The sequence below is a fragment of the Odocoileus virginianus genome, chromosome 18 (assembly GCF_023699985.2).
Source record: "Odocoileus virginianus isolate 20LAN1187 ecotype Illinois chromosome 18, Ovbor_1.2, whole genome shotgun sequence".
Taxonomy (NCBI): domain Eukaryota; kingdom Metazoa; phylum Chordata; class Mammalia; order Artiodactyla; family Cervidae; genus Odocoileus; species Odocoileus virginianus.
Genome location: NC_069691.1, coordinates 3,735,289 through 3,762,720, shown reverse-complemented (window position 1 = coordinate 3,762,720; position 27,432 = coordinate 3,735,289). Strand labels below are relative to the sequence as shown.

The following is a 27,432-nucleotide window of genomic DNA, read 5'->3' as shown; positions in this document are numbered from 1 at the left end:
GACATGAGTTTGGGTAAACTCCGGGAGTTGGTGATGGACTGGGAGGCCTGGCGTGCTGCAGTCCGTGGGGATGCAAAGAGTCTGACACAACTGAGTGACTGAACTGAACTGATACATTATCATTAAAGTCCATACTTTATTCTGATTTCCTTCATTTCTACCTAATGTCCCATCTAGGATAGCACATTAGGTTTAGTTTTCATGTCTCCTTAAACTCCTCTTGGCGTTGATATTTTCTCAGACTTCCTTGTTCTTGATGATCTGGACAGTTTTATAGAGTACTGATCAGATAGTTCAGATATTTTGTAGAATGTCTTTCAGCTGGAATTTGTTTGATGTTTTTCTGATGAATCTATTGCAAATCCATTTTCCCATTCTGTAGCTTGCCTGTTTATTCTCTTAGTGGAGTCTTTCAACGTGCAGCGGTTCTTTAAACTGTCAAATTTACATCTTTTTGTTTATATTCAATGGTTTTTATGCCTTATTTAAAAAGTCTTTGTCTACTTGGAAATGAGTATATTATCTTAGATTATTGTCTAGAAACTTTATTATTTTACCTTTTGTTTAATCATCTGGAATAGATTTTGTGTATAGTGTGAAGTAGATGTCAAGATTCATTTCTCCCCCATATGGTTATTCAGTTGAAACAAAAACTTTTACAAAAACGGTTATAGTACAATTTCCAAAAAGTTAAGAGCAAGATTTTTACAAGAGGATAGAATGATCTTATGTCAAAGATAAGTAGGTAAAGCACGTGTAATGAGCACTTGAGGAAATTAGGGATTATGTTAGTCAGAGTTCCAGGTGTGTGTATATGTAGAGATACAAATGGAGAGGTTTTATTATAAGGAGTTGGTTCACAGGTATTGCGGAGGCTGACAAGTCCCAAGCTGTCAAGCTAGAGACCCAGGATAGCTGATGGTGTAGTTCCAATTCCAGTCCAAAGGCCTGAGAACCAAGAAAGCTGCCAATATAGTTACAGTCTGAAAGCCGGCAGCCTGAAGACCTAGGCAAAACTGATTTTTCGTTTGAGTCCACTGGTAGGAAAAAAGACTAATGTCTCAGCTCAAAGGAAGTCGGTCAGAGAGAAATTCTCTTCTTCAGTCCTTTTGTTTATTCAGGTCTTCCACTGATCAGATGAGGACCCTCCCCCACCCCACCACATTAGGGAGAGCAATCTGCTTTACTCAGTGAAAGTGAAAGTTGCTTAGTCCTGTCCGACTCTTTGGGACCCCGTGGAGTATAGTCCATGGAATTCTCCAGGCCAGAATACCGGAGTGCGTAGCCTTTTCCCTTCTCCAGGGGACTTCCCAACCCAGGGATCATACCCAGGTCTCCCACACTGCAGGCGGATTCTTTACCAGCTGAGCCACGGGGGAAGACCCCGTGGACTATACAGTCCATGGAATTCTCCAGGCCATTCTGGAGTGGGTAGCCTTTTCCCTTCTCCAGGGGACTTCCCAACCCAGGGATCGAACCCAGGTCTCCCGCACTGCAGGCGGATTCTTTACCAGCTGAGCCACAGGGAAGCCCTTCCTGAGTCTACTCAGTGTATCTACGCAAATGTCAGTTTCATTCAGAACCGTCCTTAGAGACATATCCAGAATCGTGTTTGACCAAACCTTTAGTACTGAGAGAGTCATTTTCTAGGCAGGTTGATAAGAAGTCTAGGGGTCCCCAAGGAGAGAGGTCTGGAATACTCAAGGAGGAAGGAAGGACAAACTTTTTACTTTTTTTCCTCTACATTCATTAGGATTATATAACAATAATGTATCCTGCTTGAGGACAGTCTCTGGATTAAACCTTCTGGCTAATTCTGTTATCTTAAAATGTAAATTATGGGAGTAGGACTGGTGAGGTCTTTACAACCTCCAGACATTCTTTGGATTCATTGGAGAGTATACGACTCCATCGCTAACACTAGCAAGAGGGTGCTCTTTCTACCCACTTCTGATGTTTATATCAGAAGCTTTCTCTATCTCCTTTATACTTTAATAAAACTTTATTACACAAAAGCTCTGAGCGATCCAGCCTCGTCTCTAGCCCCAGATTGATTCTTCTCCTCCGGAGGCCAAGAACCCTGGTGTCTTTGCATGATTCAGCAACAACCTTTCAGTACCCTGTGGCCCAGTTAACTTGACACATAAAATTAACTATCCTGGGTATTCACAGAAAATTCGTTGAAAAACGAATGCTAGAATGAGATTTTAGGTTAGATATAAAAGTAGTTAATGTCTACAGGATAGTAACACCATAACATTTTCTAACTATCAGAAATCCTTTGCATCATTACCAGACAAAAACCTATTCGTTAACATATGACTTCACAGAGTTAGCCTTTATTTTTGTTTGTTTATTTATTTGGGGGGGTGATTTCTTTTTTTAAAATTTATTATAGGAGCTTTACGATGTTGTGCTTCTGCCATACAACAAAGTGAATCAGCTGTGTATCTACACGATCTCTTCCTTTTGAGCCTCCCTCCCACCCCGCCTCCCCTCCTTTCCCTCTAGGTCATGACAGGGCACCAAACCGAGCTCCCTGGGCCATAGAACAGCTTCCCACGAGCTACCTATTTTATACATGGTAGTACACAGAGTTAGCCTTTAATTAATAATAGATAATGAGTAAAGCAAAAGTTTGTTTTCTGGGTAATCTTTGGCTGCCCCTGCTGTCTTTTCTTTGCAGCATTTCCAAGTTTCGGATGATTTTTATTAACAAAACAATCCTTTCCCACTTTTCTATGCAATGTCTGTTTTTCATAAAACACATGTTCATAATATATATGTTCCTGTCCCTCCTTGCACCATTGTCTCACTGTCTTAATACTGTGCTGATATGTGGTGGTGCATATCCTCCAACTTTAAGATCATAAGATTATATTGACTATTCTCAGCCTATTCCATTTCTATATAAATTTTAGGATCAGCTGGCCAGTTTTCATAGACACATATACACATGCCTGTCTTCTAGGATTTTCATTAGGATTGCATTAAATGTACAGATAAAATGTTTTTTGTAATTCTTTGTTGTTCCAAATAATGTCAACATTCCCTTATTTAGAAAGAGTTGTGAAATTTCACAAGAATCTTTTCACTTTAGGACCAACGGAAACATAATAATTTGGTGACTCTAAGCACACTGATCTTTTAAAATAGAACAAGGAGATTTTATTTTGCCAAGTAGACTTTCTGGGTCAAGAAGTAGAATATATATTTTAAGGCATTCCAGTGGTTTTAAATTTTCACATACTGAGTTTGAGTAACAGAGTGATATTCAAGTAGAGAGACCTCGTGGGTTATTAGACATATAGGTCTGAAGCTGAGGAGAGCAGTCTGAACTAAAGATAAAGATTTGGAACCTACTGACATATATAGATAGCTGTGGGCAAGGTTTAGAGTTTGAAGAGGAGGAAAAACAAAGGCCACACAAAGAGACTTGAGGTTTTACTTCACATCTATATTACATAGTTTGAAGAAGAAAATGAGTCAGAAATAGTCAATTAAGGAGGACAGGGGCTCTAGATCTTATGTATGCGTGTCTTTTGGACATGCCAGCATGTCTTGGTTTGTGCAACTCATGGTGCTTATGACCACTGGGCAGGTCTTTGTCAGTCCTGAGTTCCTTCTCCCCACCACCTGCCCCTACCAACTCCGCTCGCCCCCACCCACTTACTCCCCCTCTCCCAACCATTACTAAAATCTTTGTGTGTTTTCACTCTTGGAGTTGGTAACTGTTCTCTTTTTGCCAGATGGGGTTGATTATCTCCAGACACCTGAGCTTGCCCATCTGTTCAGGTTCATAAAGATGCGAATTGAATTTCGACTTTCTTTGAGGACTTTCTCCTACCATACCCCTGTGTGCTTGGCAGCATTCTGCATGTGGATTAGCCTTCAGCCGTTCCTTCTTCTGTCCATACAGCCAGGCCCTGGGAGCCCTTGGCTCAAAAGACAGATGTTGTGGGAATTCTCTGGCAGTCCAGTGGCTAGGACTCTGCCTTCCACTGCAGGAGGCCTGGTCGGGGACCTAAGATCCCTGCAGCTGTGCATGTGGGAAAAAAAAAAAAAAAAGATGTTTTGTATAGTGTATTTGCAGCTTGTTCCTTTAGCAACAGATTGTGTAAACTTTTGTCTATGCACAGGGCCTATTCAAATAGCCTTTCTGTTTTTATAGATAAAATCTTAGTGATGGAACAAACTTTCCCTATTTCAGTTGAAACTGAGATGGTAGTTGGGGTTATCCTTTCCTTTGAGATTAAATAAAATTGCATCTAGCCTTTTACTCCATATTCAGTGGGAAGTCTAGTGCCATCCTGGAGCCTTCTGTGAATTCTAGGAGTGGGGAGGACGTTGACTTCTCATGACCATTCTGAGCCTAGGGTCCCTGGCCCTTGCTGAATTTGTAATTCACTGGTGTTTCACCTCCCTCAGCTGATCTTTCTTTTGTTTTTTTCTAACCTAGACAGAATTCTTTTTCTCCCCCAAGCCCCTTATGGCAAGTATTTGTGAATGGCAGGTTTTACTGAAGCTTTGAGGGTGATGTAAGGGGTAGAAAGATATCTACCTAAATAATTTAAAATTGAATATTTGAACCTCCCAGTTCCTTAAATATTCTTAAAAGACCTTCGACCATCTAAGGATTTTTTTTGACCCTCTCTCATATTCCCATGCACATCTCTCTATTCACAATGCTTTATTAAGCCAAACCATTTTTCTATACCCATCTCTTCTGGGAGTTTATATTTGCATATCAAAGGCTTATTGTTCCTTAGGCCCTCTGACCCTAATCCTGAAGGAATGTGTTCTTTCTTGGTAACGAAAATACATTAACAGATCTTTGGAGTATTATTCACTGTTTTAAAGCAAGTTATCCTAATTCTGTGTTCCTCCTTTCTCAGAAGATAGATCATATATTCTAATAACAAAAAAGAACATTTAATATTTACCAATTGTTGGAAGTCCTCTGTTTTGAGATAATGCTGATTTGCTTTTTATCTTTCTGTTAAAGAACAGTTTCCCAACTATGAAGTCTGAGAACTGTAAGTGTACGTCACTAAGGAAACCCTAGTTCTGCCTCAGGAGAGACTGTGAAAGGCCTGACAACAGTTGACATCTGCCATGCTGTCCTACGCCCCTGATTTGTAGTAGAGACTGCTAGTCTGCAGGGCCCAGACTGCAAGCATACTCTTCTAGAGGTCATTTGCCTCCAACCGCAGAAAACATCAATTTAGGATTCAAAATGGTTTGGACAATTAATGAATCCTTTAGTGTTCCCTGGTATTTCCACTGCAAAGAAATGTTTGACTGTAGTAGCTTAAGAAATAAGTCCAAGAAAAGAAACGTGCATCTGTTCACTTTTTAAAATTTATTTGGCTGCACTGGGTCTTAGTTGCGGCAAATGGCCTCTCTAGTTGTGATGCGTGGGCTTAGTTTCCCTGTGGCATGTGGGATCTTAGTTCCCTGACCAGGGATCAAACCTGCATCCCCTGAATTGCAAGGTGGGTTCTTAACCACTGGGCCCTCAGGGAAGTCCCTCCGGTTCCCTCTAATCACCTTTTGGTGAGAACATTTGCTTGGAGAGTTTAGGACTTTGAAAGTATTAAGGATAAATCAAAATTATTTTCTCCATTTATTAAGGGCAAAGGGACTATTTATCCTCTCCCCAATTCTTAGAGTGTTTTTTTAGAGACATGGTAAATCTGAGTCCTTACTCTAACCTTGGGAATAAAGATAAATCTCTCTAGGGATTAAGTCTAGTCCCCAGTCTTTACAATATAGAGGTATCTCCTAGGTTGTGAACTAAATGATCTTTAGATATTCAAACAAGGGTCTCTTTGGAGATGTATAGGAGATTATTAGGATGTGCAGCCTTTTGTCTCTTGAGGAGATACTGTTCTTTCTTCTGCTTTGCTGTATAAATTCATGAGATTTTATCCTAATTTTGCAGTCATTTTCAGGCTATCTTATATTGCAGGAAAATGGAGTACAAGAGAATGGTCATGTTCCAGGTCTTGGGCGAGTTCTTGCGATTGGCCACCAGGTGCGGGTCCTTGACGTAGCTCAGGAAAGAATTTAGGAGTGAGCCATACTAAAGTGAACGTGGATTTATTTAGAGAGATACACATTCCATAGGCAGAATGCAGTCCTTCTCAGAAGGTGAGAGGGCCCAGGGCTGTGGGAGTGGTTAGTTTTTATGGGCCAGGTAATTTCATGAGCTAATGAGTGGGAGGATTATGCCAATTATTATTGCCTCATTTTCTTTATCAACAAAATAGGGATTAAAATAGTCATAAATTTATTGACTGAAATCTGTATCTCTAGCCTGAATTGCTTTCTCAGGGTCAGTTATATATTATGTACTATCTAATATGACTATCTGAAGGTTATCCCAGCACATCTTAAACTTAATATACATGTCCAAGGGACACATCTTTCTCCTCAAAACTACATTAACCATAGCATCATCTTTTTAGCCAATCTGACTTTATTTATTTATCTTTTAAAATTTATTTGACCGCACCATTCAGTTTGTGGAATCTTAGTTCCCCAACCAGGGATTGAACCTGGACCCTTGCAGTGAAAACACAGAGTCCTAACTACTGGACTGCCAGGGAATTCCCTAATCTGAGTTTAAAACTCTCTCCTTTGCCCTCTCACCCAGATGTTGGCTATGAAAGAAAGGATCTTCTCTACTATATCCGTAGCCATTGTGTCCCAAGTTCCATCACTTCTGGCTCCTTAACACTGATGGAAGGGTGAGGGGGATTGTCTCTTTCCTTCCCCCTCAGTTCTATATTTACTGCCCTAGTTTAGTTCCCCCTCATCTCCCATAGATCTTTCCTATTACTTATAAACTATTTAAGGATAAGAACTGTGATTACTATGTTACTTTTGTATTATCTCTCTATGCCTGACTTAAAAGGTGTTTAATAAATATTTGTCAAATTGAGTTGTTGTTGCTGTTGCTAAGTCGCTTCAGTCGTGTCCAACTCTGTGCGACCCCATAGACGGCAGCCCACCAGGCTCCCCCGTCCCTGGGATTCTCCAGGCAAGAACACTGGAGTGGTTGCCATTTCCTTCTCCAATGCATGAAAGTGAAAAGTGAAAGTGAAGTCGCTCAGTTGTGTCCAACTCTTCGAGACCCCATGGACTGCAGCCCACCAGGCTCCTCCGTCCATGGGATTTTCCAGGCAAGAGTACTGGAGTGGGGTGCCATCGCCTTCTCCGATCTAGTAATTATTTGGTTTATTTATGGTTGCACCATGTGGCATGTGGGATTTTTCGTTGCAGCTCATCAACTAGTTATGGCACATGGGCTCAGTAGTTGCAGCATGAAAGCTTCCAGAATGCGCAGGCTTCAACAGTTGTGGCACACGGGCTTCGTTGCTCTGCACCATGTGGGATCTTAGTTCCCGGACCAGAGAATGAACCCCTGTATCCCGCATTTCAAGGTGAATTCTTTTTTTTTTTAATTTTAATGGGAAGAAAATTGCTTTACAGTGTGCAAGGTGGGCTCTTAACCACGGGACCACAAGGGAAAGTCTCAGGAAGGGTCAACTTTTAATGGTCTTGGAGCATGACTTAAGGATGATCATAAAGTTGGTAGAGGGCTCCCCTGGAACAGGGTTTGTACTCTGCTCCTTCTGCCTGAGAGTTTCCAAAAAGACAGCAGCAATGCCAGCCCTTGGTATTTTGGCTTTACTGTCTTGAGACTTTCGGGTTTCCATTATTACCCCTTTTCTTCGATCCTTCCCTCCTTCCTCCTCATTTCCTGGATTTCAAAAAGTCTTAGTGCTCAGCTACCTGCCAGCTAAATCTAAGTGTCAAATCCATGCAAATGCTGAAGAACTTTCAAGTACTGCCCTGGAAAAATTAATGTAAACAGTGGGACAAGAAGGCTCTGGCTTTTTATCCCTGTTTGAGTTGCTTCTGAAGATACCCTACGCTTTCTTATGAGCATAATTGTTCCTGGTCAAGGGCCTAGAGAGCAGAGGACCTTGGTGCTTTCTTCCTCTGACCGTTAACTGGGAAACTGGGATGCCTCAGTGTCTACATCACAACCCTCAGACTCTGACTGTTGCTCTGCTGAGTGTCTTTTCACCTCCCAGCTGCATTCCCCCATCACGTTCACACCCTAAGTAGTAACAAATATGTATTGGGCATGTAGCATGCTACTTATGTATTTATTTTTGCCCGTGCTGCGAGCGGGCTTTCTCTAGTTGGGATGTGTGGGCTCCTCATTGCGGCGGCTTCTCTTGTTGTGCAGCACATGCTCTAATGTGCAGGGGCTTCAGCAGTTACAGTGCGTGGGGTCAGTGTTTGCAGCTCCCGGGCTCCAGAGCACAGGCTCAGTAGTTGGGGAGTATGGGCTTAATTGTTCAGAGGCACGTGAGGTCTTCCTGGACCCGGGATTGAACCCGTGTCTCCTGCTTTGGCAGGTGAATTCTTGGCCATTGAGCCACCAGGGAAGCCCTAATTTCAAAGCATTTTGTCATTTAAACCTCAAAACCCTCTTATGAAGTAGATACTATCATTATTTCTTGGGAAATTGAGGTCATGTAGCTTGCCCTAGGTCACAAGTACCAGAGCTAGGATTCAAATCCAGTTATGGTAGGCAGATTTCTAAGATGGCCCCCAAATGATCCGACCTCCTGGTGGTATTTATGTCCTTGTGGAATTCCCTTTTCCTGAGTGTGACTGCTTCTGGTGAAAAAAAATGAGATATCACTCTATAGTTGATTAGAAAAGGTTGTGACTTCCCTCTTGCTGTTAGACTTTATTGCCTTCTTGGTTTGCATGCTTTGAGGAAGCTAGCTGCCATTTTGGAGCGGTCCACAGGACAAGGAGCTGAGACCAGCCAGTGCCAGTAGGGAGCTGAGGCTCTCTGTTCAAGTGCCCAGGAGAAACTGAGACCTGCCAGCAATCATATGGGTGAGCTTGGAAGTGAATCCTTTTGCAGTCCAGCTGGAACTTTGCTTGCAGTCTGTAAGAAACCTTGAACCAGAGGATCTGATTAAGCCATACCCAGATTTCTGACCCACAGAAACTGTGAGATAATATCGAAATTTTTTTTAATTGATAAAGATTTTTTAAATGTTATTGTTCAGTGTTACAGAGGACATATCAGCATATCACTCCCAGTTTGCTGATGGGAAATATGCCTGTGTAGACTTTTGAAATCAACTTGGCGTATATATTGATAGCACTAAAATATATTTTTTTTAAATAAAAAAATTTTAATTGAAATATAGTTGATTTCCATTGTGTTAATGATTTGTACAGCAAAGTGAGTCAGTTATACCTACATAAAACTTCTTTTTTAATATTCTTTTCCATTATGGTTTATCATAGGATATTGATATATAGTAATTATTGCAGTAATACTATTGTTCTCTGTGCTGTACAGTAACTGTGAGATAATAAATACAGTTTCAAGCTACTAAGTTTTGGGGTAATTTGGTACATGACAATAGGTACTATACCGGGTGAATATGATTGGCTTCAAAGTTCATGCTCTTCATGATTTCATTAGGTTGTTTCCCACTACTCTATACTGTTTCCGAGTGCAGAGTGACTTTCCATCCTTTGTTGGATGGTCTCTGCATCCCCTAGGAGAATCTCTGGTTCCATAAGAGCTTTTTGTTTTGTTTTGTTTTTTGGTCTCTATTCTTAGTTCCAGAACCCAGAGGTTCAACACCCTTCTAGTCCCTTGCTCTTGAGGTTAGGGCAGCTGGGCTAAAGAGCTAGATATTTCAATGTCCAGAAGTCCAGAGAATGCCCGTCAGGCATCTTTGTTGACTAGGCTTGTGGAGTTGCTTTGCTCAAAATCTTTCTTTGTATATTTCTCTAAATTTAGACAAACCCCGGATAAATAAAATCTCCTTTTCTTCTCCAGGCTCCTACTTACAGCATTTGGAGTGTCTCTTTCCAAATTCTATATTCTAATGAGAGGAATCATAAGCTAGCTAGGTTTGCTTTTGGAGGGCAAAGACCCTGTTAGATTAATATAGACCCTCCCTGGGTCTGACAGGCAGAATCCAGATGTGCTAACGGCTTGCAAACACAGAAACTTGAGCAGGGCTAATGAGGACTTGGAGCTTCCCAGAGTCATGCCTGCCAATACAGGCGATGAGGGTCCAATCCCCGGATGGGGAAGATTCCCTGGAGGAGGAAATGGCAACCCACTCCAGTATTCCTACCTGGGAAATCCCATGGACAGAGGAGCCTGGTAAGCTACAGTCCATGGGGTCGCAGAAGAGTCGGACACGACTTAGCGACTAAACAACAAATTAGTTTCAGTGTGGTACTTTCTCGTTAATGTTACAGAGGGATAAACTCTTTAAGGAAGTCGGACAGAAATTCTCAATGAAAAGAATCTGTTCCTGCGTAGAAGCCCCGCCCCCATGAAAGCGGCACAGAGCTGCAGTTCCCGCCTCACACAGGTGCCGGGGAAGCCCGCCCCTCGCGGCCGTCAGCCTCGTCAGAGGGCCGAGTTGCCTTCAGTCTTTCACCGAGGAAAGCGGAAAGGGGCCCCGCCTCCTACGTGCCCTTGGGGGGCGGGGCGGCGGACTGGGCGCGAGTTGATTGGCTGGGGGGCGGGGCGCCACGGCTAGGCTCCATCCCGGCGCTCGCTCGGATCCCGGGTGGAGTGAGGGAGGGAGTCCCGATCGCCCTTACCTCTCAGCGATGGCGCCGTGGTGCCGCGCCCAGTCCCCCGCCTGCCGGCCGGTAGTCACCACTACCGGGAGCCCTCTCAGCCGGTGAAGATTGGAGCGGGTCAGACGGAGCGGCGGGACGCTGCCTGCGACGGGGACCATGAGGAGCGGCGAGACCCGTGGGGTCGATAGCGGGAACTGCCGCGGCACCTGCTAAGAGGAAAGAGGGAGCGGCCCGGCGCGGCGGCGGGGCGGGGGCGCGGCGGAGGATCGCCGGCGGCTCGGCCATGTCGCTGCTCTGCGTGCGCGGTGAGTGCGCGGACTGGGGTGGAGGGACCGAGGTCGCTCAGGCATCTCCACGAGCTTTCAGTGGGCGTCGGGTTACCACCTTTTCCAAACTTCCCGCCCCGCCCGTGTCTCGGGGAACCTTTATGTCAACTCCTTTATGAACATCTTGAAGAGTTCTTTCCACTCTCTCTTGCTTTTCCTCGCTCTCCTGTGAGGAGGGGCTGTTACCTCTCCGTTCCGGTGGCCATGTGACAGTGTTGTTGGCTGGCAGGCCCAGATCCGATTAAATAATATCTAGAGCTGTCCTCTAGTGAGCGTGGACGAGGTAGGGACCGCGGATAGCGGGCGTCAGTTCAGAGCGGGCAGCCTCTGTTCTTTTCTTCCTTCTCGCCGCACCGTAAAACCTCAGTCGGCTTAGTAGCAGGTTCTTCCTAATCGTGCTTTGAAGGAATACAGCTGCCACATCCCTCCTTCCAGGGTATTTATTGGCGTTCCACGCCCCTGTTGCTTGTCTTTGTCCCCTGTTCTCCTATGTAGTCCAGGCTAGCAGTAAGCTCATATTCGACTTGAAAAGGTGTGTCGGCTTCTCTTCTTTCAGAGCAGAGCATAAGAAGTATGATTTACTTATTTTTATTTACTTCCCTCACACTAACTAAAGGTGAAGTCCTTTATTGCTTTTCCACTGAGGACGCTTGACCCATCTGAGAAGATATTTTAACCCAAGAGCTTTGGGGTTTAAGATTGAGGCAAGGTGTGTCGACTAACCTTCACGAGGGTAGAGACTGTTTCTTAATGGTTTTTGTGTTCTAGATGCCTGATATAGTAGAAGCTCAGGGCTGGTTTTGAATGAGTGCAGGGACTGTGATTTTAGAGATTATCAGATCAGAAAAAGCAGGGTTTGGATTACCCATTGAATTTGATCTTGGGAAATTCAAGCTACAGCCTATCATATCCGTGTTGAACAAGGTGGGATAAGGTGGCTCGGTTGTGAGTGAGGGAATTTATCTATGAGAACCTTTCCCCAGCACCTTTCATTGGGTAGAGTTCATGTTTCTTGTGGTTCTGTGGGTTAGAAGCATTGTTGGTTGTGATCTCTGTTAGGTGTTTCCCCCAGCTTCTGGCAAATGAAACTGCTTTCCTCTGTTCTCTCCCGCTGTTTTGTTAAATCTGTATTAACCCAAAATGGATTTGGTTATTTTCAGGGATTATGAGACACACAGAAATTTTCTTCTTTCATGGTTGATTTTTCATTAATGAGAATTTTGCTTTGCTTTTAGTAAGACATTTTCTCCCAGCAGCTGGAGATCTATTTATTCCTTTAGATCCCTGCTGTTGAGTAGCAGGATTTGGGAGAGGTTGGGTTTTGCAGTGTCCCTTGGATAGGTTTAATTCTCTACTGCCACACTGCATCACAGAACTGTCCCTTATGAAAGATTCTTCAGCCAGGAGCACTATTAAACCAGAAATTCCTCTTCCATTGAATTGATGCTTCAGAGAAGGAGCTGGTACTTTCAATTTGTTCTAATATCAGGCAGCTTTCATTTTCAAGGAATTCTGTTTAGCTAACTATTCTCTTTCTCTCTACAATCAAAAGAATCTGAAAAAAAATGTACAATATATGTTAAAACTGAATCACTTTGCTGTATACTTGTAACTAACACAACACTGTGAATTAACCATACCTCAATTTAGAAAAAAAATTTCAAACAGTATTTAATCTGATGTTGAGTTTGACAAACTGATATTGATTTAATCATTCCAAGTATCTCAATCAAGAAATCAGTTTCTTGGTTTAACCCTTTAATCACGCCTTATTCCCTGCAGGTTAAGGGCTCTCAGTAGTATGACTGCAGCGCTCCTTTTGGCCCTATGTTCTTGCCTGTCCCCTTGCAGATAACTTTGCTCGAGCACTAGCTTTGTTCATTCATACCATGGCAGTGTTCTGTGTTTTCTGCTTGTCGAAAGTGTATTCTTCCTTTCCCAGCTTATAGTCTACTTTTGTTGAAAATGTCCTCAGTTCCTCAGTCCGCAGTGATCTTTCTCCTTTAACGCTTTAAATTCCTTAAAACATAAATTACTTATGATCTAAACAATGCCACTGATTTGGTGACGAATTGTATACCACCTAGCAACTAGTCTTGCTCTGTATTCATGGTGACCCAGACTAAGGAGATAAAAGCACTGGTCAGATCAGTTCTGGAATTCTGGGTTCAATTAGGGTATTTGATTCTAAGAGGCAAACTGAGAAACTAGTTTCTTTCTTTCTTTCTTTTTTATTTTTTTGAGGAACTAGTTTCTTCAGAGCAGAATAATTAGAATTACGAAGGGTATAGAAGCCATTTGAGGAATTGGGAGGTTTATTCTTGCAGAAGGATCATAATAGTAAATGAAAATTGTCTAAACTGTTGCTCAGACAGAACTAGGACAAGTCAACCAGTGTTGAAAATGATAGGAAACATTTTAACTTTTAAGATAGGAAAGAACTTAAACAGAGTTGTTAACAAATGGAATGGACTACTTATGAGAATTTTTTGACATAGGATACTTAAGCAGAGATTGAATGAGTGATAAAAGGAATTTCAATGTTGAGTGGGATGTTAGACTTGAAATTTGAAAAAAAATTCTTGTATCTAATTCACTTAGTCTTTCTTCAAGTATCTGGCACAGCTTTCCTCACAATACTGGTATCTTTTGCTTCCATAGGAGCCTGTACCACCTAAGCAACTCCAGTAAATTAAGTCAAAGATTTTCTTTAACTTTTGATGTCTTGGTGTTCGTGACTGTTTTCTCCAAATACATAAGCACTTTGAGAATTGAGTCTTTCCATATTTCTTTGTAGTTGCTAGAGTGTTTATAACTGAGCTCTGGATTTTTCTCCCTAATTTGAACTAGAAATGACTACACTTGACTTGTTAAAAAATCTAAAACAAAAAAGTTTTGGGGGTATAAGAAGCAATATATGCTAATATACTGTTAATCACAGAAAATGGAGAAAATGCAGAAAAGTGTAAAAAGGAAAATAAAAATCATCATGGTCCTATCACTTGCTCAGCATCGTAATTTTTTTTGTTCATTGCTTTCATTGTTTTGTTTTTATTATAGAGGTGATATATATGTATGATAAGAAATTCAGTTTAGGATGTGACGTGAAAGGACAAAGTTCTCCTGTCTTCATTCCCTATTCTTACTCCCCAGAGGTAACTACTATTTCCTCTTTCTTATCCATCTTGTAAATTTTCTTTACATTTAAGTATATAGATTCTACAATTGGAAGTATATTTAACTTTTTTGAAAGCTTAATGATTTATTTTCCTATCAGCTTTCTTGAGTTTAAATTGTTCCTTTTAATGGCTATGGAGTACTGTTTCATTTTATGAGCATATGTAATTTAACCAGTTTCATATTGATGAACAATCAAAATTTTTTTTGCTATTATAAATTTTGCCTTTATAAACAATATAATTTATAATATTGCTGTTGTAAACAATGCCACAATGAACATCGCTATAGATAGTTTTATTATATTTGGAGATCGCCGGTCAGCTTTCCATCTGTCATTTCTGTGTGATTTGCTCATTGCTGTTTTTTTGGCATAATAATTACACTCACCTGGACCCATTAGCAAACCAAGTACCTCAGGATCTCTCATATCAGCAATCCTCTATTAGAAGCAGATCCTTTACCAGTGGGTAAAACTTTTATGTTTAACAAAATCCTGAAGATCTCAACTCTTTTAAGTTTGACCTGTGATTTTCACATACTTGTTTATCTTCTTTGATTATTTAAAAATTTATTTTCTATGTGTTAGTCGCTCAGTTGTGTCTTAACTCTTTGCGACCCTATGGACTGAAGCCCACCAGGCTCCTTTGTCCATGGAATTCTCCAGGCAAGAATACTGGAGTGGGTTCTGTCATTCCTTTCTCCAGGGGATCTTCCCAACCCAGGGATCGAACCTGGGTCTCCTGCACTGCAGGCAAATTCTTTACTGTCTGAGCTACCAGGGAAGCTGAATATTTATTACTTGTATTTTAAGACAGAACAAACCAATATCACTAGTGATGAGAACTGTATCAAGTCAATGTATGTTGTGACTTGCCCTTAGAAAAACTTATCATATTTTATAAGCACATATCAGTCATGTAACTAACTGAATAGATACTACTGGAAAACTCTTAGAAGGTAGACTCTGATGGACACTCAGGATACCTGTTGCTTGTGGGTTAATTCTAGCCTGGGAAAACTCCACAGAGATATATTTTGATTTATTATCACTCTGAAAAGTAGGAATAGTAATGATTTTAGAGTTTTCAGGTATAAGAACAGGTTGGTCAAGGTTCTCATCTTATTTCTGCAACATTGTCATCTGCCTCAGCTAACTCCTTGCTGCTGGATTTTCATCACATCAAATAGTTTAAGTAGTTTCTGCCCTCAGGAACAGAGTTGCTGCTGGGTTCCTTTTGCTTAGCTGTGGCATCAGGAAGTTGATTATGCCTTATTTGAGCCAGGCAGCAGGGAAGGGGAAAAGGACCAATTTCCTCTGCCAAAGAGAGTTGTCACAATTGTGTTCTTCCTTATAAGCAGTACATTCTGTAATTTTTTAGTTTTTAGAGGTCAGGTTTCTAGAAGTTGCACTCTTTAGGCCAGCAGGCTGAGTGTTGATCCTCTTTTACCATTGCAAGGTATTTCAGACTTTGCTATGTGAGTTTGTTTAAAGTTTGGGATGTGTATCATTGGTAAATATTTGTAGAGTACCTTCCCTATGCCTGTTTATGATACATATCTGTAGATAAGAGTCTAAGCAATCTACATAGGTCTTAACATGTTAATATCTCCTTTCTTAGATAAACTCAGAATCCATTAGGATTATTAAGTCTGAGTTGGCATAAGTAGAATAAGTTAAGTTCCTGCTGGAGTGGGGAAATACTGCACTATTTTTCTAACTTTTAAATAAAGCGCTATTTTTTAAGTTGGGGCGTTCTATACACACATTATAGTGGATTGTCTTTAATAAAGTTCAGAGAAGAGTCAATATTTGTATATTAAAATTTTTTTGATTTATATGTATATTGGAGTAAACAAGTCTTAAAGTGTATGGCTCACGGAGCTATCACAAAGTGAACACACTCGTGTGATCACCACCTTGGTCAAGAAACAGAATGCTGCTAGCACCCCGTTCTTTTTCTTTCCTTTCGGAAGCCCACCGTACTTTCCCTTTCAGTCGGCACTCCCTCCCATTTTCCCCAAAGGTAATGTTATGCTATTCCAACGCTCCAGAATAATTTAGTTTTTTTTTTTAATTATTAAACTTTTTATTTATATTTAAAATAAACTTTATTTTTTAAGAGCAGTTCTAGGCTCACAGCAAAATATTATATAGTTTCCCTGTTTTTGAGCTTTTAAGAATTGATGTATTATTGACATATTGGATTTCTCATAAAGGGAATTATATAATATTTTGGGGGGGATGCTTCTTCTGCTTAATATTATGCTTGTCAGATGCTTCCACTTGATGCATTTTGCAGTAGTTTATTTGTATTACTGTGTAGTAGCTCAGTGTATTGGAGAAGGCAATGGCACCCCACTCCAGTACTCTTGCCTGGAAAATCCCATGGACGGAGGAGCCTGGTGGGCTGCAGTCCATGGGGTCGCTACGAGTCAGACATGACTGTGCGACTTCACTTTCCCTTTTCACTTTCACACATTGGAGAAGGAAATGGCAACCCACTCCAGTGTTCTTGCCTGGAGAATCCCAGGGACGGGGGAGCCTGGTGGGCTGCCGTCTATGGGGTCGCACAGAGTCGGACACGACTGAAGCGACGCAGCAGCAGCAGCTCAGTGTATGAGTATGCCGCAGTTTATTTACCTTTGCTGGACATTTTTTTTTTTCCATCTTGGACTGTGGTTTTATAATACCACTCCAAATGTCTTTGTATTTTGTGTCTTTTGGTATTACCTCTGTATGTATTTCTGATGGGTGTGTGTATATATATGTGGGATCAAAATACTTGTTATGTTATGTTCAACTGTAGTTGATAATGTAAAACAGTCTTCTAAGATCTACCAGTTTACCCTCCTAGTAACTGTATTTCTGATATTCATCAAAAAGAAAAAAAAAAAAGGGAATTTGGCCAGGTTATCAAAACTGCTTCATAGGAATTAATACATACTTTTTGCATGTTAATCCTATAGGCTTGGTGATGTCTTTTTTTCTTTTTTAATGACCTGACCATTATGCTCAAATTGATGCCTCACATTTAAGACTGAAATTTATGGCTCTCATTTTTTGAAAGAAATATTGAATTCCTGTTTATCATGCTAAACAAAGATAATAGCTTAGCCCTGAACTTACTGACATTACATACTTTTAAAAAGGAATATCATTTTTCTAAAGAGAGAAGTTACATGTTTTTATTTTTGCAACTTTTTTGTAAGTCTGAAATTATTTTTAGATGAAAAGTTTTAAAAGAAATTACTGACATGAGAAAATGCACGTGAACATGGAGCTCAAAGGAAAATGAACAAGGGGATGAGGAGAAACATTAAACGGCATGTAACTGTAGGGGGGAAAAGGCTGAAAAGATACACATTAAAATATTAACAGTGAGAAGCTCCTAATGGCCAAAGATGGGCAATTTGCAATATCAATAAGGATAAAACCGACAAGGATTGAAGTATATCAGCTGTGTTTATATCTATGACTTCTTCATACTGAAAATAACAGCAACTATTGGTCACTGTTGGAGGACCAAATGTTTTGATGAGACTTGAACTGTCAGAGAAGGGCGGTGAGATCCATTTTCTTAGGGCTATATAAAAATAACTTATTTCCTGTTGTATAGAATACTTAGGTGTAGGTGCTTCTGATGAGGAAAATCAGGCAACCTGCTGTGTATTTCCTGCTTTGTTGTGATCTTTCTGTGATTACTGAGAAAGAAAATAAAAATGTAGGCATTGGTAGAATTTTGTGTTCAGCTTTATAAAGGAAATTGTTTCATTCTTCTATTTGTCTTCTTCAGTAAAAATGAACTGGTAATTCTCAGGTGTAATCTCCAAAAGCAACTGTTTGAGAGAGGCTCTGACATCAAAGGAAAAAGTCATCAGGGTTTCTTTTTTGTGTGTGCCAGTGAACCCCATAGTGATAAAATATGTGGTCAAAATATGACAAGAGAAAGTCCGTGCTAGGGTGTGTGTATACAAATTGTTTCCTCCTAGGTAATTATATTAAGACTTCCCTGGTGGCTCAGGCGGTAAAGCATCTGCCTACAATGCAGATCTGGGTTCAATCCCTGGGTCAGGAAGATTTCCTGGAGAAGGAACTAGCAACCCACTCCAGTACCTGGAAGAATCCCATGGATGGAGGAACCTGGTGGGCTACAGTCCATGGGGTCGCAAAGACTCGGACACGACTGAGTGACTTCACTTTCTTTTCAACCAATTATATAAAATAGGAAAAATAAATTCTTAATCACTAGAAAGTACATATTTCCAAAAAGAAACCTTTTTTTTTTCTTTCTATTACTTCTTTCTGTGCATTTAGTTCTTAGTACTTTTTTGGGACTAGAGAACAAATAGGTCTGCGGACTGTGTTAGGCTATTAATTTTCTCTTGCAGCTGTTTGCCTTAATAATTTTCATAGTGCTTTACTATGAGTGATATTGAGAAGGGGCTAGAGGGCTGTGGGTGCAGGAAGATTCGCCTGGCAACTAAGGGAATGGGCAGTGGGAAGGTAATTGCTTTTGTGTGTGATTCCGAGTGGGACAGATGATTCAAAGGGCTAGCTCACTGATGTTTCTCTGTTAGTTATGAGCCAAATTTGTAAAGCCTTTATCTGCAAATGGATACAGAAAATCTGCCTGCCAAGGAGAGGGTGGTGAATGATACAGATATAAATCTCTGTCTATATCATTTCAGCCATCTACACCCATGGTCACATCCTAGAGTATGTCATTCCTTGGAGGTGCTCTGCTTTTATAATTTTAAACTTCATCATCTGGCTGTCTGATGATGCTCTCCAGTCTGTCGTTCTTGCTTTTACTCTTACTATGCTTTACTAGTGTGATATGGGGTAGATATTAAAAGTTTTGGTTTTAGGCAGATCTGAGGTAGTGAATACATCAGCTCCACCACTTATATGTTGTATATTCTTACATGTTATTTAACCTTAATTTCTACATCTTTAAAATTTATACATCTATTCAAACTATTTATGAAGTGCCTATTAAAGGTAGATACACAAATAAAGAATATGATTTCAGGAACTTTCCTGGAAGTCTAGTGGTTGAGACTCTGCACTTTCAATGCAGGGGATGTGGCATGGGTTTAATTCCTTGTTGGGGAACTAAGCTCCCACATGCCATGCAGTGTGGCAAAAAAAAAAAAAAAGATAATTCAATAGAGAGGATTAACAAGTCAAAGGTTAATTAAATCCAAATTCTAATAAAAATAGAAACATCAGGGCTGGAAAATGGATCATACCTAAATGATACTGCCAACATTAAAAAATACTATGAACCCTTCCAGTTCAAGATGGAGGAGTAGAAGGATGTGTGCTCATCCCCTCCTGCAAAAGCACCAAAATCACAACTAGCTGTTGAGCAACCATTGACAAGAGGATACTGAAGCCCACCAAAAAAAGATAACCCATGTCCAAAGACAAAAGAAGCTGCAACAAGATGGTAGGAGGGGTGCAAACATGATAATATCGAATCTCATACCCATTGAGAAGGTGACCCACAATCTGGAGTACAGTAATACCAACAAAGTTCTCCCACTGTTGTGAAGTTTCTGAGCCTCATGTCAGGCTTCCCAGCCTGAGGATCCAGCAAAGGGACTGGAAATCTCCAGGGAATCTGACCTTGAAGGCCTGCGGGTTTGATTACAAGACTTCCACAGGATGGGGGGAAGCAGAGACTCCACTCTGGGATGTTGTGCACTCCAAGACCCAGGGAAAAGGAGCAGTGACCCCACAGGAGACTGAACCAAAACTACCTGCTAGTGTTGGAGGGTCTCCTGTGGAGGTGTGTGTTGGCACTGGCTTGCCATGAGGATGGGGTACTGGCAACAGCTTGTACTGGAAGGGGCCCCTTGGCATTAAGTCCTTTTGGAGGTTACCACTAACCCTGCTATAGAGCTCAGTAGACCCCAGGGCTGGGTCACTCAGACCAGACAACTAACAGGGAGGGCACAACCCATCCATCAGCAGATAACTGGATTAAAGTTTCACTGAGCATAGCGCTGCCCATCAGAGCAAGACCCAGTTTTTCCCACCACCAGTCTCTCCCATCAGGAAGCTTATACAAGCCTCTTAGCCTTCTCCATCAGAGGGAAGACGTAAGAAGCAAGAAGAACCACAGTCCCACAATGGCTAGAACCAAAAATCACACCACAGAAAGTTAACCAGGATGAAAAAGTAGAGGGTTTTTGTCCCAGATGAAGGGAAAAGAGAAAACCCCAGAGAAACAACCAAATGAAGTGGAGATAGGCAACCTTCCAAAAAAAAATAATTCATAATGCTAGTGAAGATGATCCAGGATCTTGGATAAAGAATGGAGGCAAAGATTGAGAAGATGCAATAAATGTTTACCAGAGACCTTGAAGAATTAAAGAACAACCAAACAGAGATGAACAATACATTAGAAGGAATGAATAGCAGAATAACTGATGCAGAAGAACAGATAAGTGATCTGGAGGACAGAATGGTGTAAATAACTGCTGCAGAACAGACTATATAAAAAAAGAATGAAAAAAAAATGAAGATAACCTAAGAGACCTCTGGGACAACATTAAATGCACCTACATTCACATTATAGGAGTCCCAGAAGGAGGAGAGAGAGAGAGAAAGAGGACCCAAGAAAATATTTGAAGAAATAATAGCTGAGAACTTACCTAACATGGTAAAGAATCTGCCTGCAATGCGGAGACCTGGGTTCCATCCCTGGGTTGGGAAGATCCTCTGGAGAAGGAAATGGCCACCCAGTCCAGTATTCTTGCCTGGAGAATTTCATCGACAGAGAAGCCTGGCAGGCTACAGTTCATGGGGTTGCAAAGAGTTCGACATGACTGAGCAACTAACATATATGTATACCTAACATAGGAAGGGAAATGGTCAGCCAAGTCTAGGAAGCACAGAGCCCCAGGCAGGATAAACCCAAGGAGGAACACTGGTATATATAGTAATCAAAATGGTGAAAATTAAAGACAAAATATTAAAAGCAACAAGGAAAAAATGACAAATAATACACAAAGGAACTACCATAAGGTTATCAGCTGATTTGTCAACAGAAACTACAAGCCAGAAGGGAATGACATGATATGTTTAAAGTGATGAAAAGAAATAACTTACAACAAGGAATACTCTACCTAGCAAGACTCTCATTCAGATTTGATGGAGAAATCAAAAGCTTTCCAGACAAAAGTTGAGAGAGTTTAGCACCGCCAAACCAGCTTTACAACAGATTTTAAAGGAACTTCTTTAGGCAGGAGACACAAGAGAGGGGAAAAACCTACACAAAATAAACCAAAAACAATTAAGAAAATAGTAATAAGATCATGTGTGCTCAGTCACTCAGTCGTGTCTGACTCTTTGTGATCCTGTGGACTGCAGCCCGCCAGGCTCCTCTGTCCTTGGAATTTTCCAGGCAGGAATACTGGAGTGGGTTGCCATTTCCTTCTCCAAAAGTCGCTCAGTCATGTCCGACTCTTTGCGACCCCATGGACTACACAGTCCATGGAATTCTCCAGGCCAGAATACTGGAGTGGGTAGTCTTTCCCTTCTCCAGGGGATCTTCCCAATCCAGGGATCGAACCCAGGCCCCCCCATTGTGGGCAGACTCTTTTCCAGCTGAGCCACAAGGGAAGCAATAGGATCATACATATCGATAATTATCTTAACTGTAAATGGATTAAATGCACCAACCAAAGGACATAGACTGCTTGGACAGATTGAGAACATGTGCGTGTATGCACTTCCACTTATCACATCACTGCTTGACCCCTCAAATTGTATGTGATTATAGATTAATCATGTTTCCATTATGGTTTGCAGCTATAATTATCTTCTATTTTTTATCTGGCTATTGATTGTGAAAACATAAATGTCTTTTACTATTGTGATTATGTTTATAATACCAATTATTTAATAAATTATTTTAATAAATAATTTTCTAAATATTTATGAATTTAATAAATATTAAATTTAATAATTTCATAGTGATTATTTAAAACCATTGCATCATGATTGGTCAACAGAAAATCATAGAATTCTATATTATTAAAACTACAATTTCATAGAAAAGCAGTTTTTAAAATCCAAATGCATTAGAATTATCTTGTAATTTTTTGAAAAATGCAAATGCCCAGATATTGCTCTTCTTCTCCAAAGCTCCAGATGTATTTCTAATGAGCGCCCATGTTTAAAAACAACTGGACTATATGATGATCTTTTATCTAGTTTGTTTCATTTTTTATTTCATATTCAGTGCTCCCATATCAGTTAGTTTATGTTTTCAAATTTCTCTGCCTCTTTTTTTTGTTGTTGTACTTTCTCAAGCCTTTAACAAGCATTGTAGAAAAGCTTATGTATACATATATATATAGTATGTATAATATATATATTTTAGAAAATTTATGAATTTTTGCCTAGCTAAAACAATTTATGACATTTTGATTCCACTTGTTTGACTTATTATAATAGAATGCTAAATTTCAAATTTATATTCACTCAAAACTTTGATATAGTTCCATGTGCTAAAAGTCTAGAAAATTTATTATCTTAGTGATTTTAAAAAAAGAAAATTGAGGTATGAAACTTCTAATCCAATTATAAGAATATAGAGAAATACAAGAATATAGAGAAATACTATATTGTTTAAAAAAAGCAAGAAGTTAACAAATGATACAGTATTATTAACTAAAGTACAGATTTTGTTCAAATTTCACAAAATTTTATGCTAGTGTCTATTATTTGTTTTCATACTTTATTTAAGACTCCACATTGTATTTGACTGCATTGAGCAGCTGCAACAAATTCTGGTAAATTCTTTTTTCATTTTTCTTCTATTAAAAATATTTTCTAATTTTCCTATTATGGCTTCTTAGATACATCCATCTAAAAGTGGACATTTAATTTCCAAATGTTTGGGATTTTGTTTAAAGTATCTTTAATATTAATTTCTCATTATGATATTATTTTCTGATTTAAATGCTTTCTTCTATGCAGTTACCCCTGTGGTTTTTTTTTTTTTTTCAGTCTAATTTTACTTAGGCTTCCAATGGCTAAGTTGAAGATATCTCTTGGTAAATGTTACATTGCACTTAAAAATATGTGGATTATTTTCAAATATCTTTTGATATTGATACTACTGTAATTCAACAGTGACAAGAGAACAGACTGTATGATTTCAATATGTTTAGACCATGAAATTGTTACACCTTGTTTTATGTCCCTGGATATGTTCCAGTGTCTCCTAGCTTATAGTCTGTAGGAACTTGAATAGAATTTGTATCCTACTATTGTGTGAAAATTGTATAAATTTTAGTTATGTTGAATTGATTCACAGTGCTTTTCAGGTCTACTATATCCTACTTCTCTGTATATTTATTCTGTTAATTTTGAGAGTTTGATATTGAAACTTCAACTAAAAATCTTAATTTATGTACTTAAAAATAATTGTAATATACAGTGGAACTATATGTAACATTGTTCTTATTTTCCAAGTCACCTGTAAATGTGTTATCATACATACTTCCATAATAAAAAAAAATAAAAATTAAAAAAGATACTGTGAAATTCAAGTCATATACATTAAAATGTACAACAAATATCAATCATACCTCAATAAAATATTGTTTAAAAGTAATATGATTTCAGGTAATCATAAATATGGTGAAGATAAGAAAGTAGGATAAAGAGATTGAGAGTGATCTGAGTGAGAGCTAATTGAAGTAGGATTTTCAAGGAAGGCCTCATTGAGGAGGTAACATTGGAGCTGAAACCTGGATGATGAGAAGGAATCATCAGAGACCTGAGGTAAGTTTTTCAGGCAAAGTTACCTGGAAGTGGATATTTTGAGGGGAAGGTGAAAAAGAAGGGGTTACTAGAAGAGTGGTATATAGAGAGGTGGGCAGAGGCTAAGTCATATGAGTTTCTGTAGTTCATACCAAGCGTTCCAGTGTTACTGTAAACAGCACTGGAAGCCACTGAGTGGTTCTAAGCAAGAGTGATGCTTCGATTTATGGCCAGTTTGTGGTGAATGGACTGGAGTGGGTAGTCAGTGGAAGCATGGGGTCCACTTGGAGTGTCCAGTGAGAGGTGGATAAAGGCTTGTGATAAGGTAGTAGTACTAGAAATGGTGAAAATAGGTATAGCAAAGTATTACTGAGAGGATTGTGAAAGTGATGAGCACTATCCCAGGATTGAGTGAGCACTTACTTCAGTGTAAAAATAGTGTTAATCACCTTCATTCAGCTCTGTGACATCTGTTTAAGTCAGGAAGTCATCCTAGATTTCTCAGTTGAGGAAGAAAGTGTATAGTGAGGAAAGAAAGTCGTTAGGTTCAGTTGAGTCCATGGTGTCTCTAAGATAAATTTCATGTAAAATATGTTGAGTTTAGAAGTATTAGTCTTGTTGCAGATGACCCTTCAAATGGTACCTAAACATGTAGAGCCATAGCTTAGTAGAGAAGCCTGTGTTAGAGATAAATTTTGGAGTTGTAGGTATTTGGTAGTAAAATCATTAGCTTGAATGAAATTGTGTATGGAGGATAAAAGAGGAGAGAAATGAGCTAATGCTGTGCCTAAGGGGTTGGGCAGAAAAACTGATAGGTGTGGTCAAAACTGTAGGGAAAGGGAGGTGCTGTGTCAGTATCTGAAGCCTCGACTAGAAGCAGTTTCAAGAGGGAATGATCAGATGATGGAGATGAATGATGCTGGTTTAGGATAAAGAAAAACAAGGTCATTGGATTTGAAAACGAGAACAGTTTCTTTAGAGGTAGTGTGAGAGTGGGCTTCCCATGTGGCGCCAGTGGTAAAGAACCTGCCTGCTAAATGCAGGAGACCTAAGAGATGCAGGTTCCATCCTTGGGTTGGGAAGATCCACAGGAGGAGGGCATGGTAACCCACTCCAGTATTCTTGCCTGGAGAATCCCGTGAACGGAGGAGCCTGGTGGGCTACAGTCCATGGGGTCACAAAGAGTGAGACATGACTGAAGCGACTTAGGATGCACGCGCGTACGCAAGCAGTGTGAGAGTAGGCATCATATCAGAGTGGTTAAAGGGTATCAGGGAAGGGAATAAATGGAGTCAGCAGGTGGAGGCTATTCATTCAGAAGTTTGCAGTGAAGAGAAGGGTGGCCGTCCAGTGGTTAAGACTCCGTGCTTCCAGTGCTTCCACTGCCAGGGGGCGCAGTTCGACCCCTGGTCCAATCGAGAAACTAAGATGCTGCATGCCTATGGGTATGGCAAAAAGAGAGAGAGAAGCGTTGAGAGTGGTCTTAAGAAAAAGGAAATTTGAATGTTTGGAGCTCAGAGGAAAGGGATCTATACGAAGTCAGAATGAGTTGGAGATAAGCAGAGAAAATAACGATTTCTATGTAAAGTAGAATGCAAGATTGTTAGCTGAAGGTGGGGCGGTTGAGATGATTTAGCAAGCTCGAGGAGTGCTGAAGGATTCATTCATTTATTATTTCAGTAGCTATTTTACATACTTGGGGCAGAATTGTGATTTAAAAAAATCCCTTGCCTTCTTGGAAGTTATATAGACTAGTGAGGGAGCTAGACATTAAGTAAATAAGAATCATACAAATTAATGTAAAATTACAACTAGGAAAAAAAATTACAGCCATGATTTGTGCTATAAGGGAGAGAATGTTATGAGACCATGTGCCCAGAAAAGTTACCTACTCAAGTCAGAGAAGGATTACCTGATGAAGTGAAGGTTGAACTGAGATCTGGAAGAAGAGGAATCCTTAGTGAGAGAAGGGAATTAAAATATTCTAGGTGGAAGAAATAATATGCGCAAAAGGCTTTGTGGTGAGGAGGAGGAGCTGAAAGAAGGCAACTACAACTAGCATGCACAGAGAAAGGGAAACAGGTCCAGCCAAGGGAGATAGGGCCTTGTAGGTCATGTTAGGGTAGAAGATTAGTGGGAATGACACTGAGGGGGAGGGGCAGAAGGATAAAAGTTTATAAAGCATGAGGTTTGTAGTTGGATTTGAGTTTGAATTCTTTTTTTCTACCATGGAAAACTTTTGGCAAGTGTCTTGACTGTGAAGCTTCAATTTATAAATGAATCTGTTCAGTGTACCTAGGAGTTGAGAATTAAACCCTAAATGAGATCATGTGATGAACTATGGAGGGAGGTTCGTGACACTGTACAGGAGACAGGGATCAAGACCATCCCCAAGAAAAAGAAATACAAAAAGGAATATGGCTGTCTGAGGACGCCTTACAAATAGCTGTGAAAAGAAGAGAAGCCAAAAGCAAAAGAGAAAAGGAAAGATATACCCATCCAAATGCAGAGTTCCAAAGACTAGCAAGGAGAGAAAAGCAAGCCTTCCTCAGTGATCAGTACAAAGAAATAGAGGAAAACAATAGAATGGGAAAGACCAGAGATCTCTTCAAGAAAATTAGAGATACCAAGGGAACATTACATGCAAAGATGGACTCAATAAAGGACAGAAGTGGTATGGACCTAAGAGAAGCAGAAGATATTAAGAAGAGGTGGCAAGAGTACACAGAAGAACTATAGAAAAAAGATCTTCATGACCCAGATAATCACGATGGTGTGATCACTCACCTAGAGCTAGACATCCTGGAATGTGAAGTCAAGTGGGCCTTAGGAAGCATCACTATGAACAAAGCTAGTGGAGGTGATGGAATTCCAGTTGAATTATTTCAAATCTTAAAAGATGATGCTGTGAAAGTGCTGCACTCAATATGTCAGCAAATTTGGAAAACTCAGTAGTGGCCACAGGTCTGGAAAAGGTCAGTTTTCATTCCAATCCCAAAGAAAGACAATGCCAAGGAAAGCTCAAACTACTGCACAATTGCACTCATCTCACACACTAGCAAAGTAATGCTCAAAATTCTCCAAGCCAGGCTTCAACAGTACATGAACCGTGAACTTCCAGATATTCAAGCTGGATTTAGAAAAGGCAGAGGAACCAGAGATCAAATTGCCAACATCTGCTGGATCATCAAAAAAGCAAGAGAATTCCAGAAATACAGCTGTTTCTGCTTTATTGACTATTTTAAAGCCTTTGACTGTGTGGATCACAATAAACTGAGGAAAACTCTTCAAGAGATGGGAATACCAGACCACCTGACCTCCCTCTTGAGAAATCTGTATGAAGATCAGGAAGCAACAGTTAAAACATGGACATGGTTCCAAAACAGACTGGTTCCAAATAGGAAAAGAAGTACATCAAGGCTGTATATTGTCACCCTGGTTATTTAACTTATATGCAGACTGCATCATGAGAAACGCTGGGCTGGA

General features: G+C 40.2%; 1 protein-coding gene across 3 annotated transcripts in view; it reads left to right on the top strand.

Moving 5' to 3' along the window:
• The first annotated feature begins 10,625 nt into the window (after nt 1-10,625).
• The window catches only part of UNC13B (unc-13 homolog B), a 202,903-nt gene continuing 186,096 nt past the window's right edge, over nt 10,626-27,432 (top strand). For 2 of the 3 annotated variants that reach the window (XM_070480296.1, XM_070480295.1), the window contains exon 1: nt 10,635-10,961. In XM_070480296.1, the coding sequence (XP_070336397.1) occupies nt 10,940-10,961 (22 nt within the window). In that variant the 5' untranslated portion in view covers nt 10,635-10,939. Of the gene's footprint in view, nt 10,962-27,432 lie in introns of all 3 variants that reach the window. The other variant, XM_070480297.1, reaches the window with a different exon arrangement.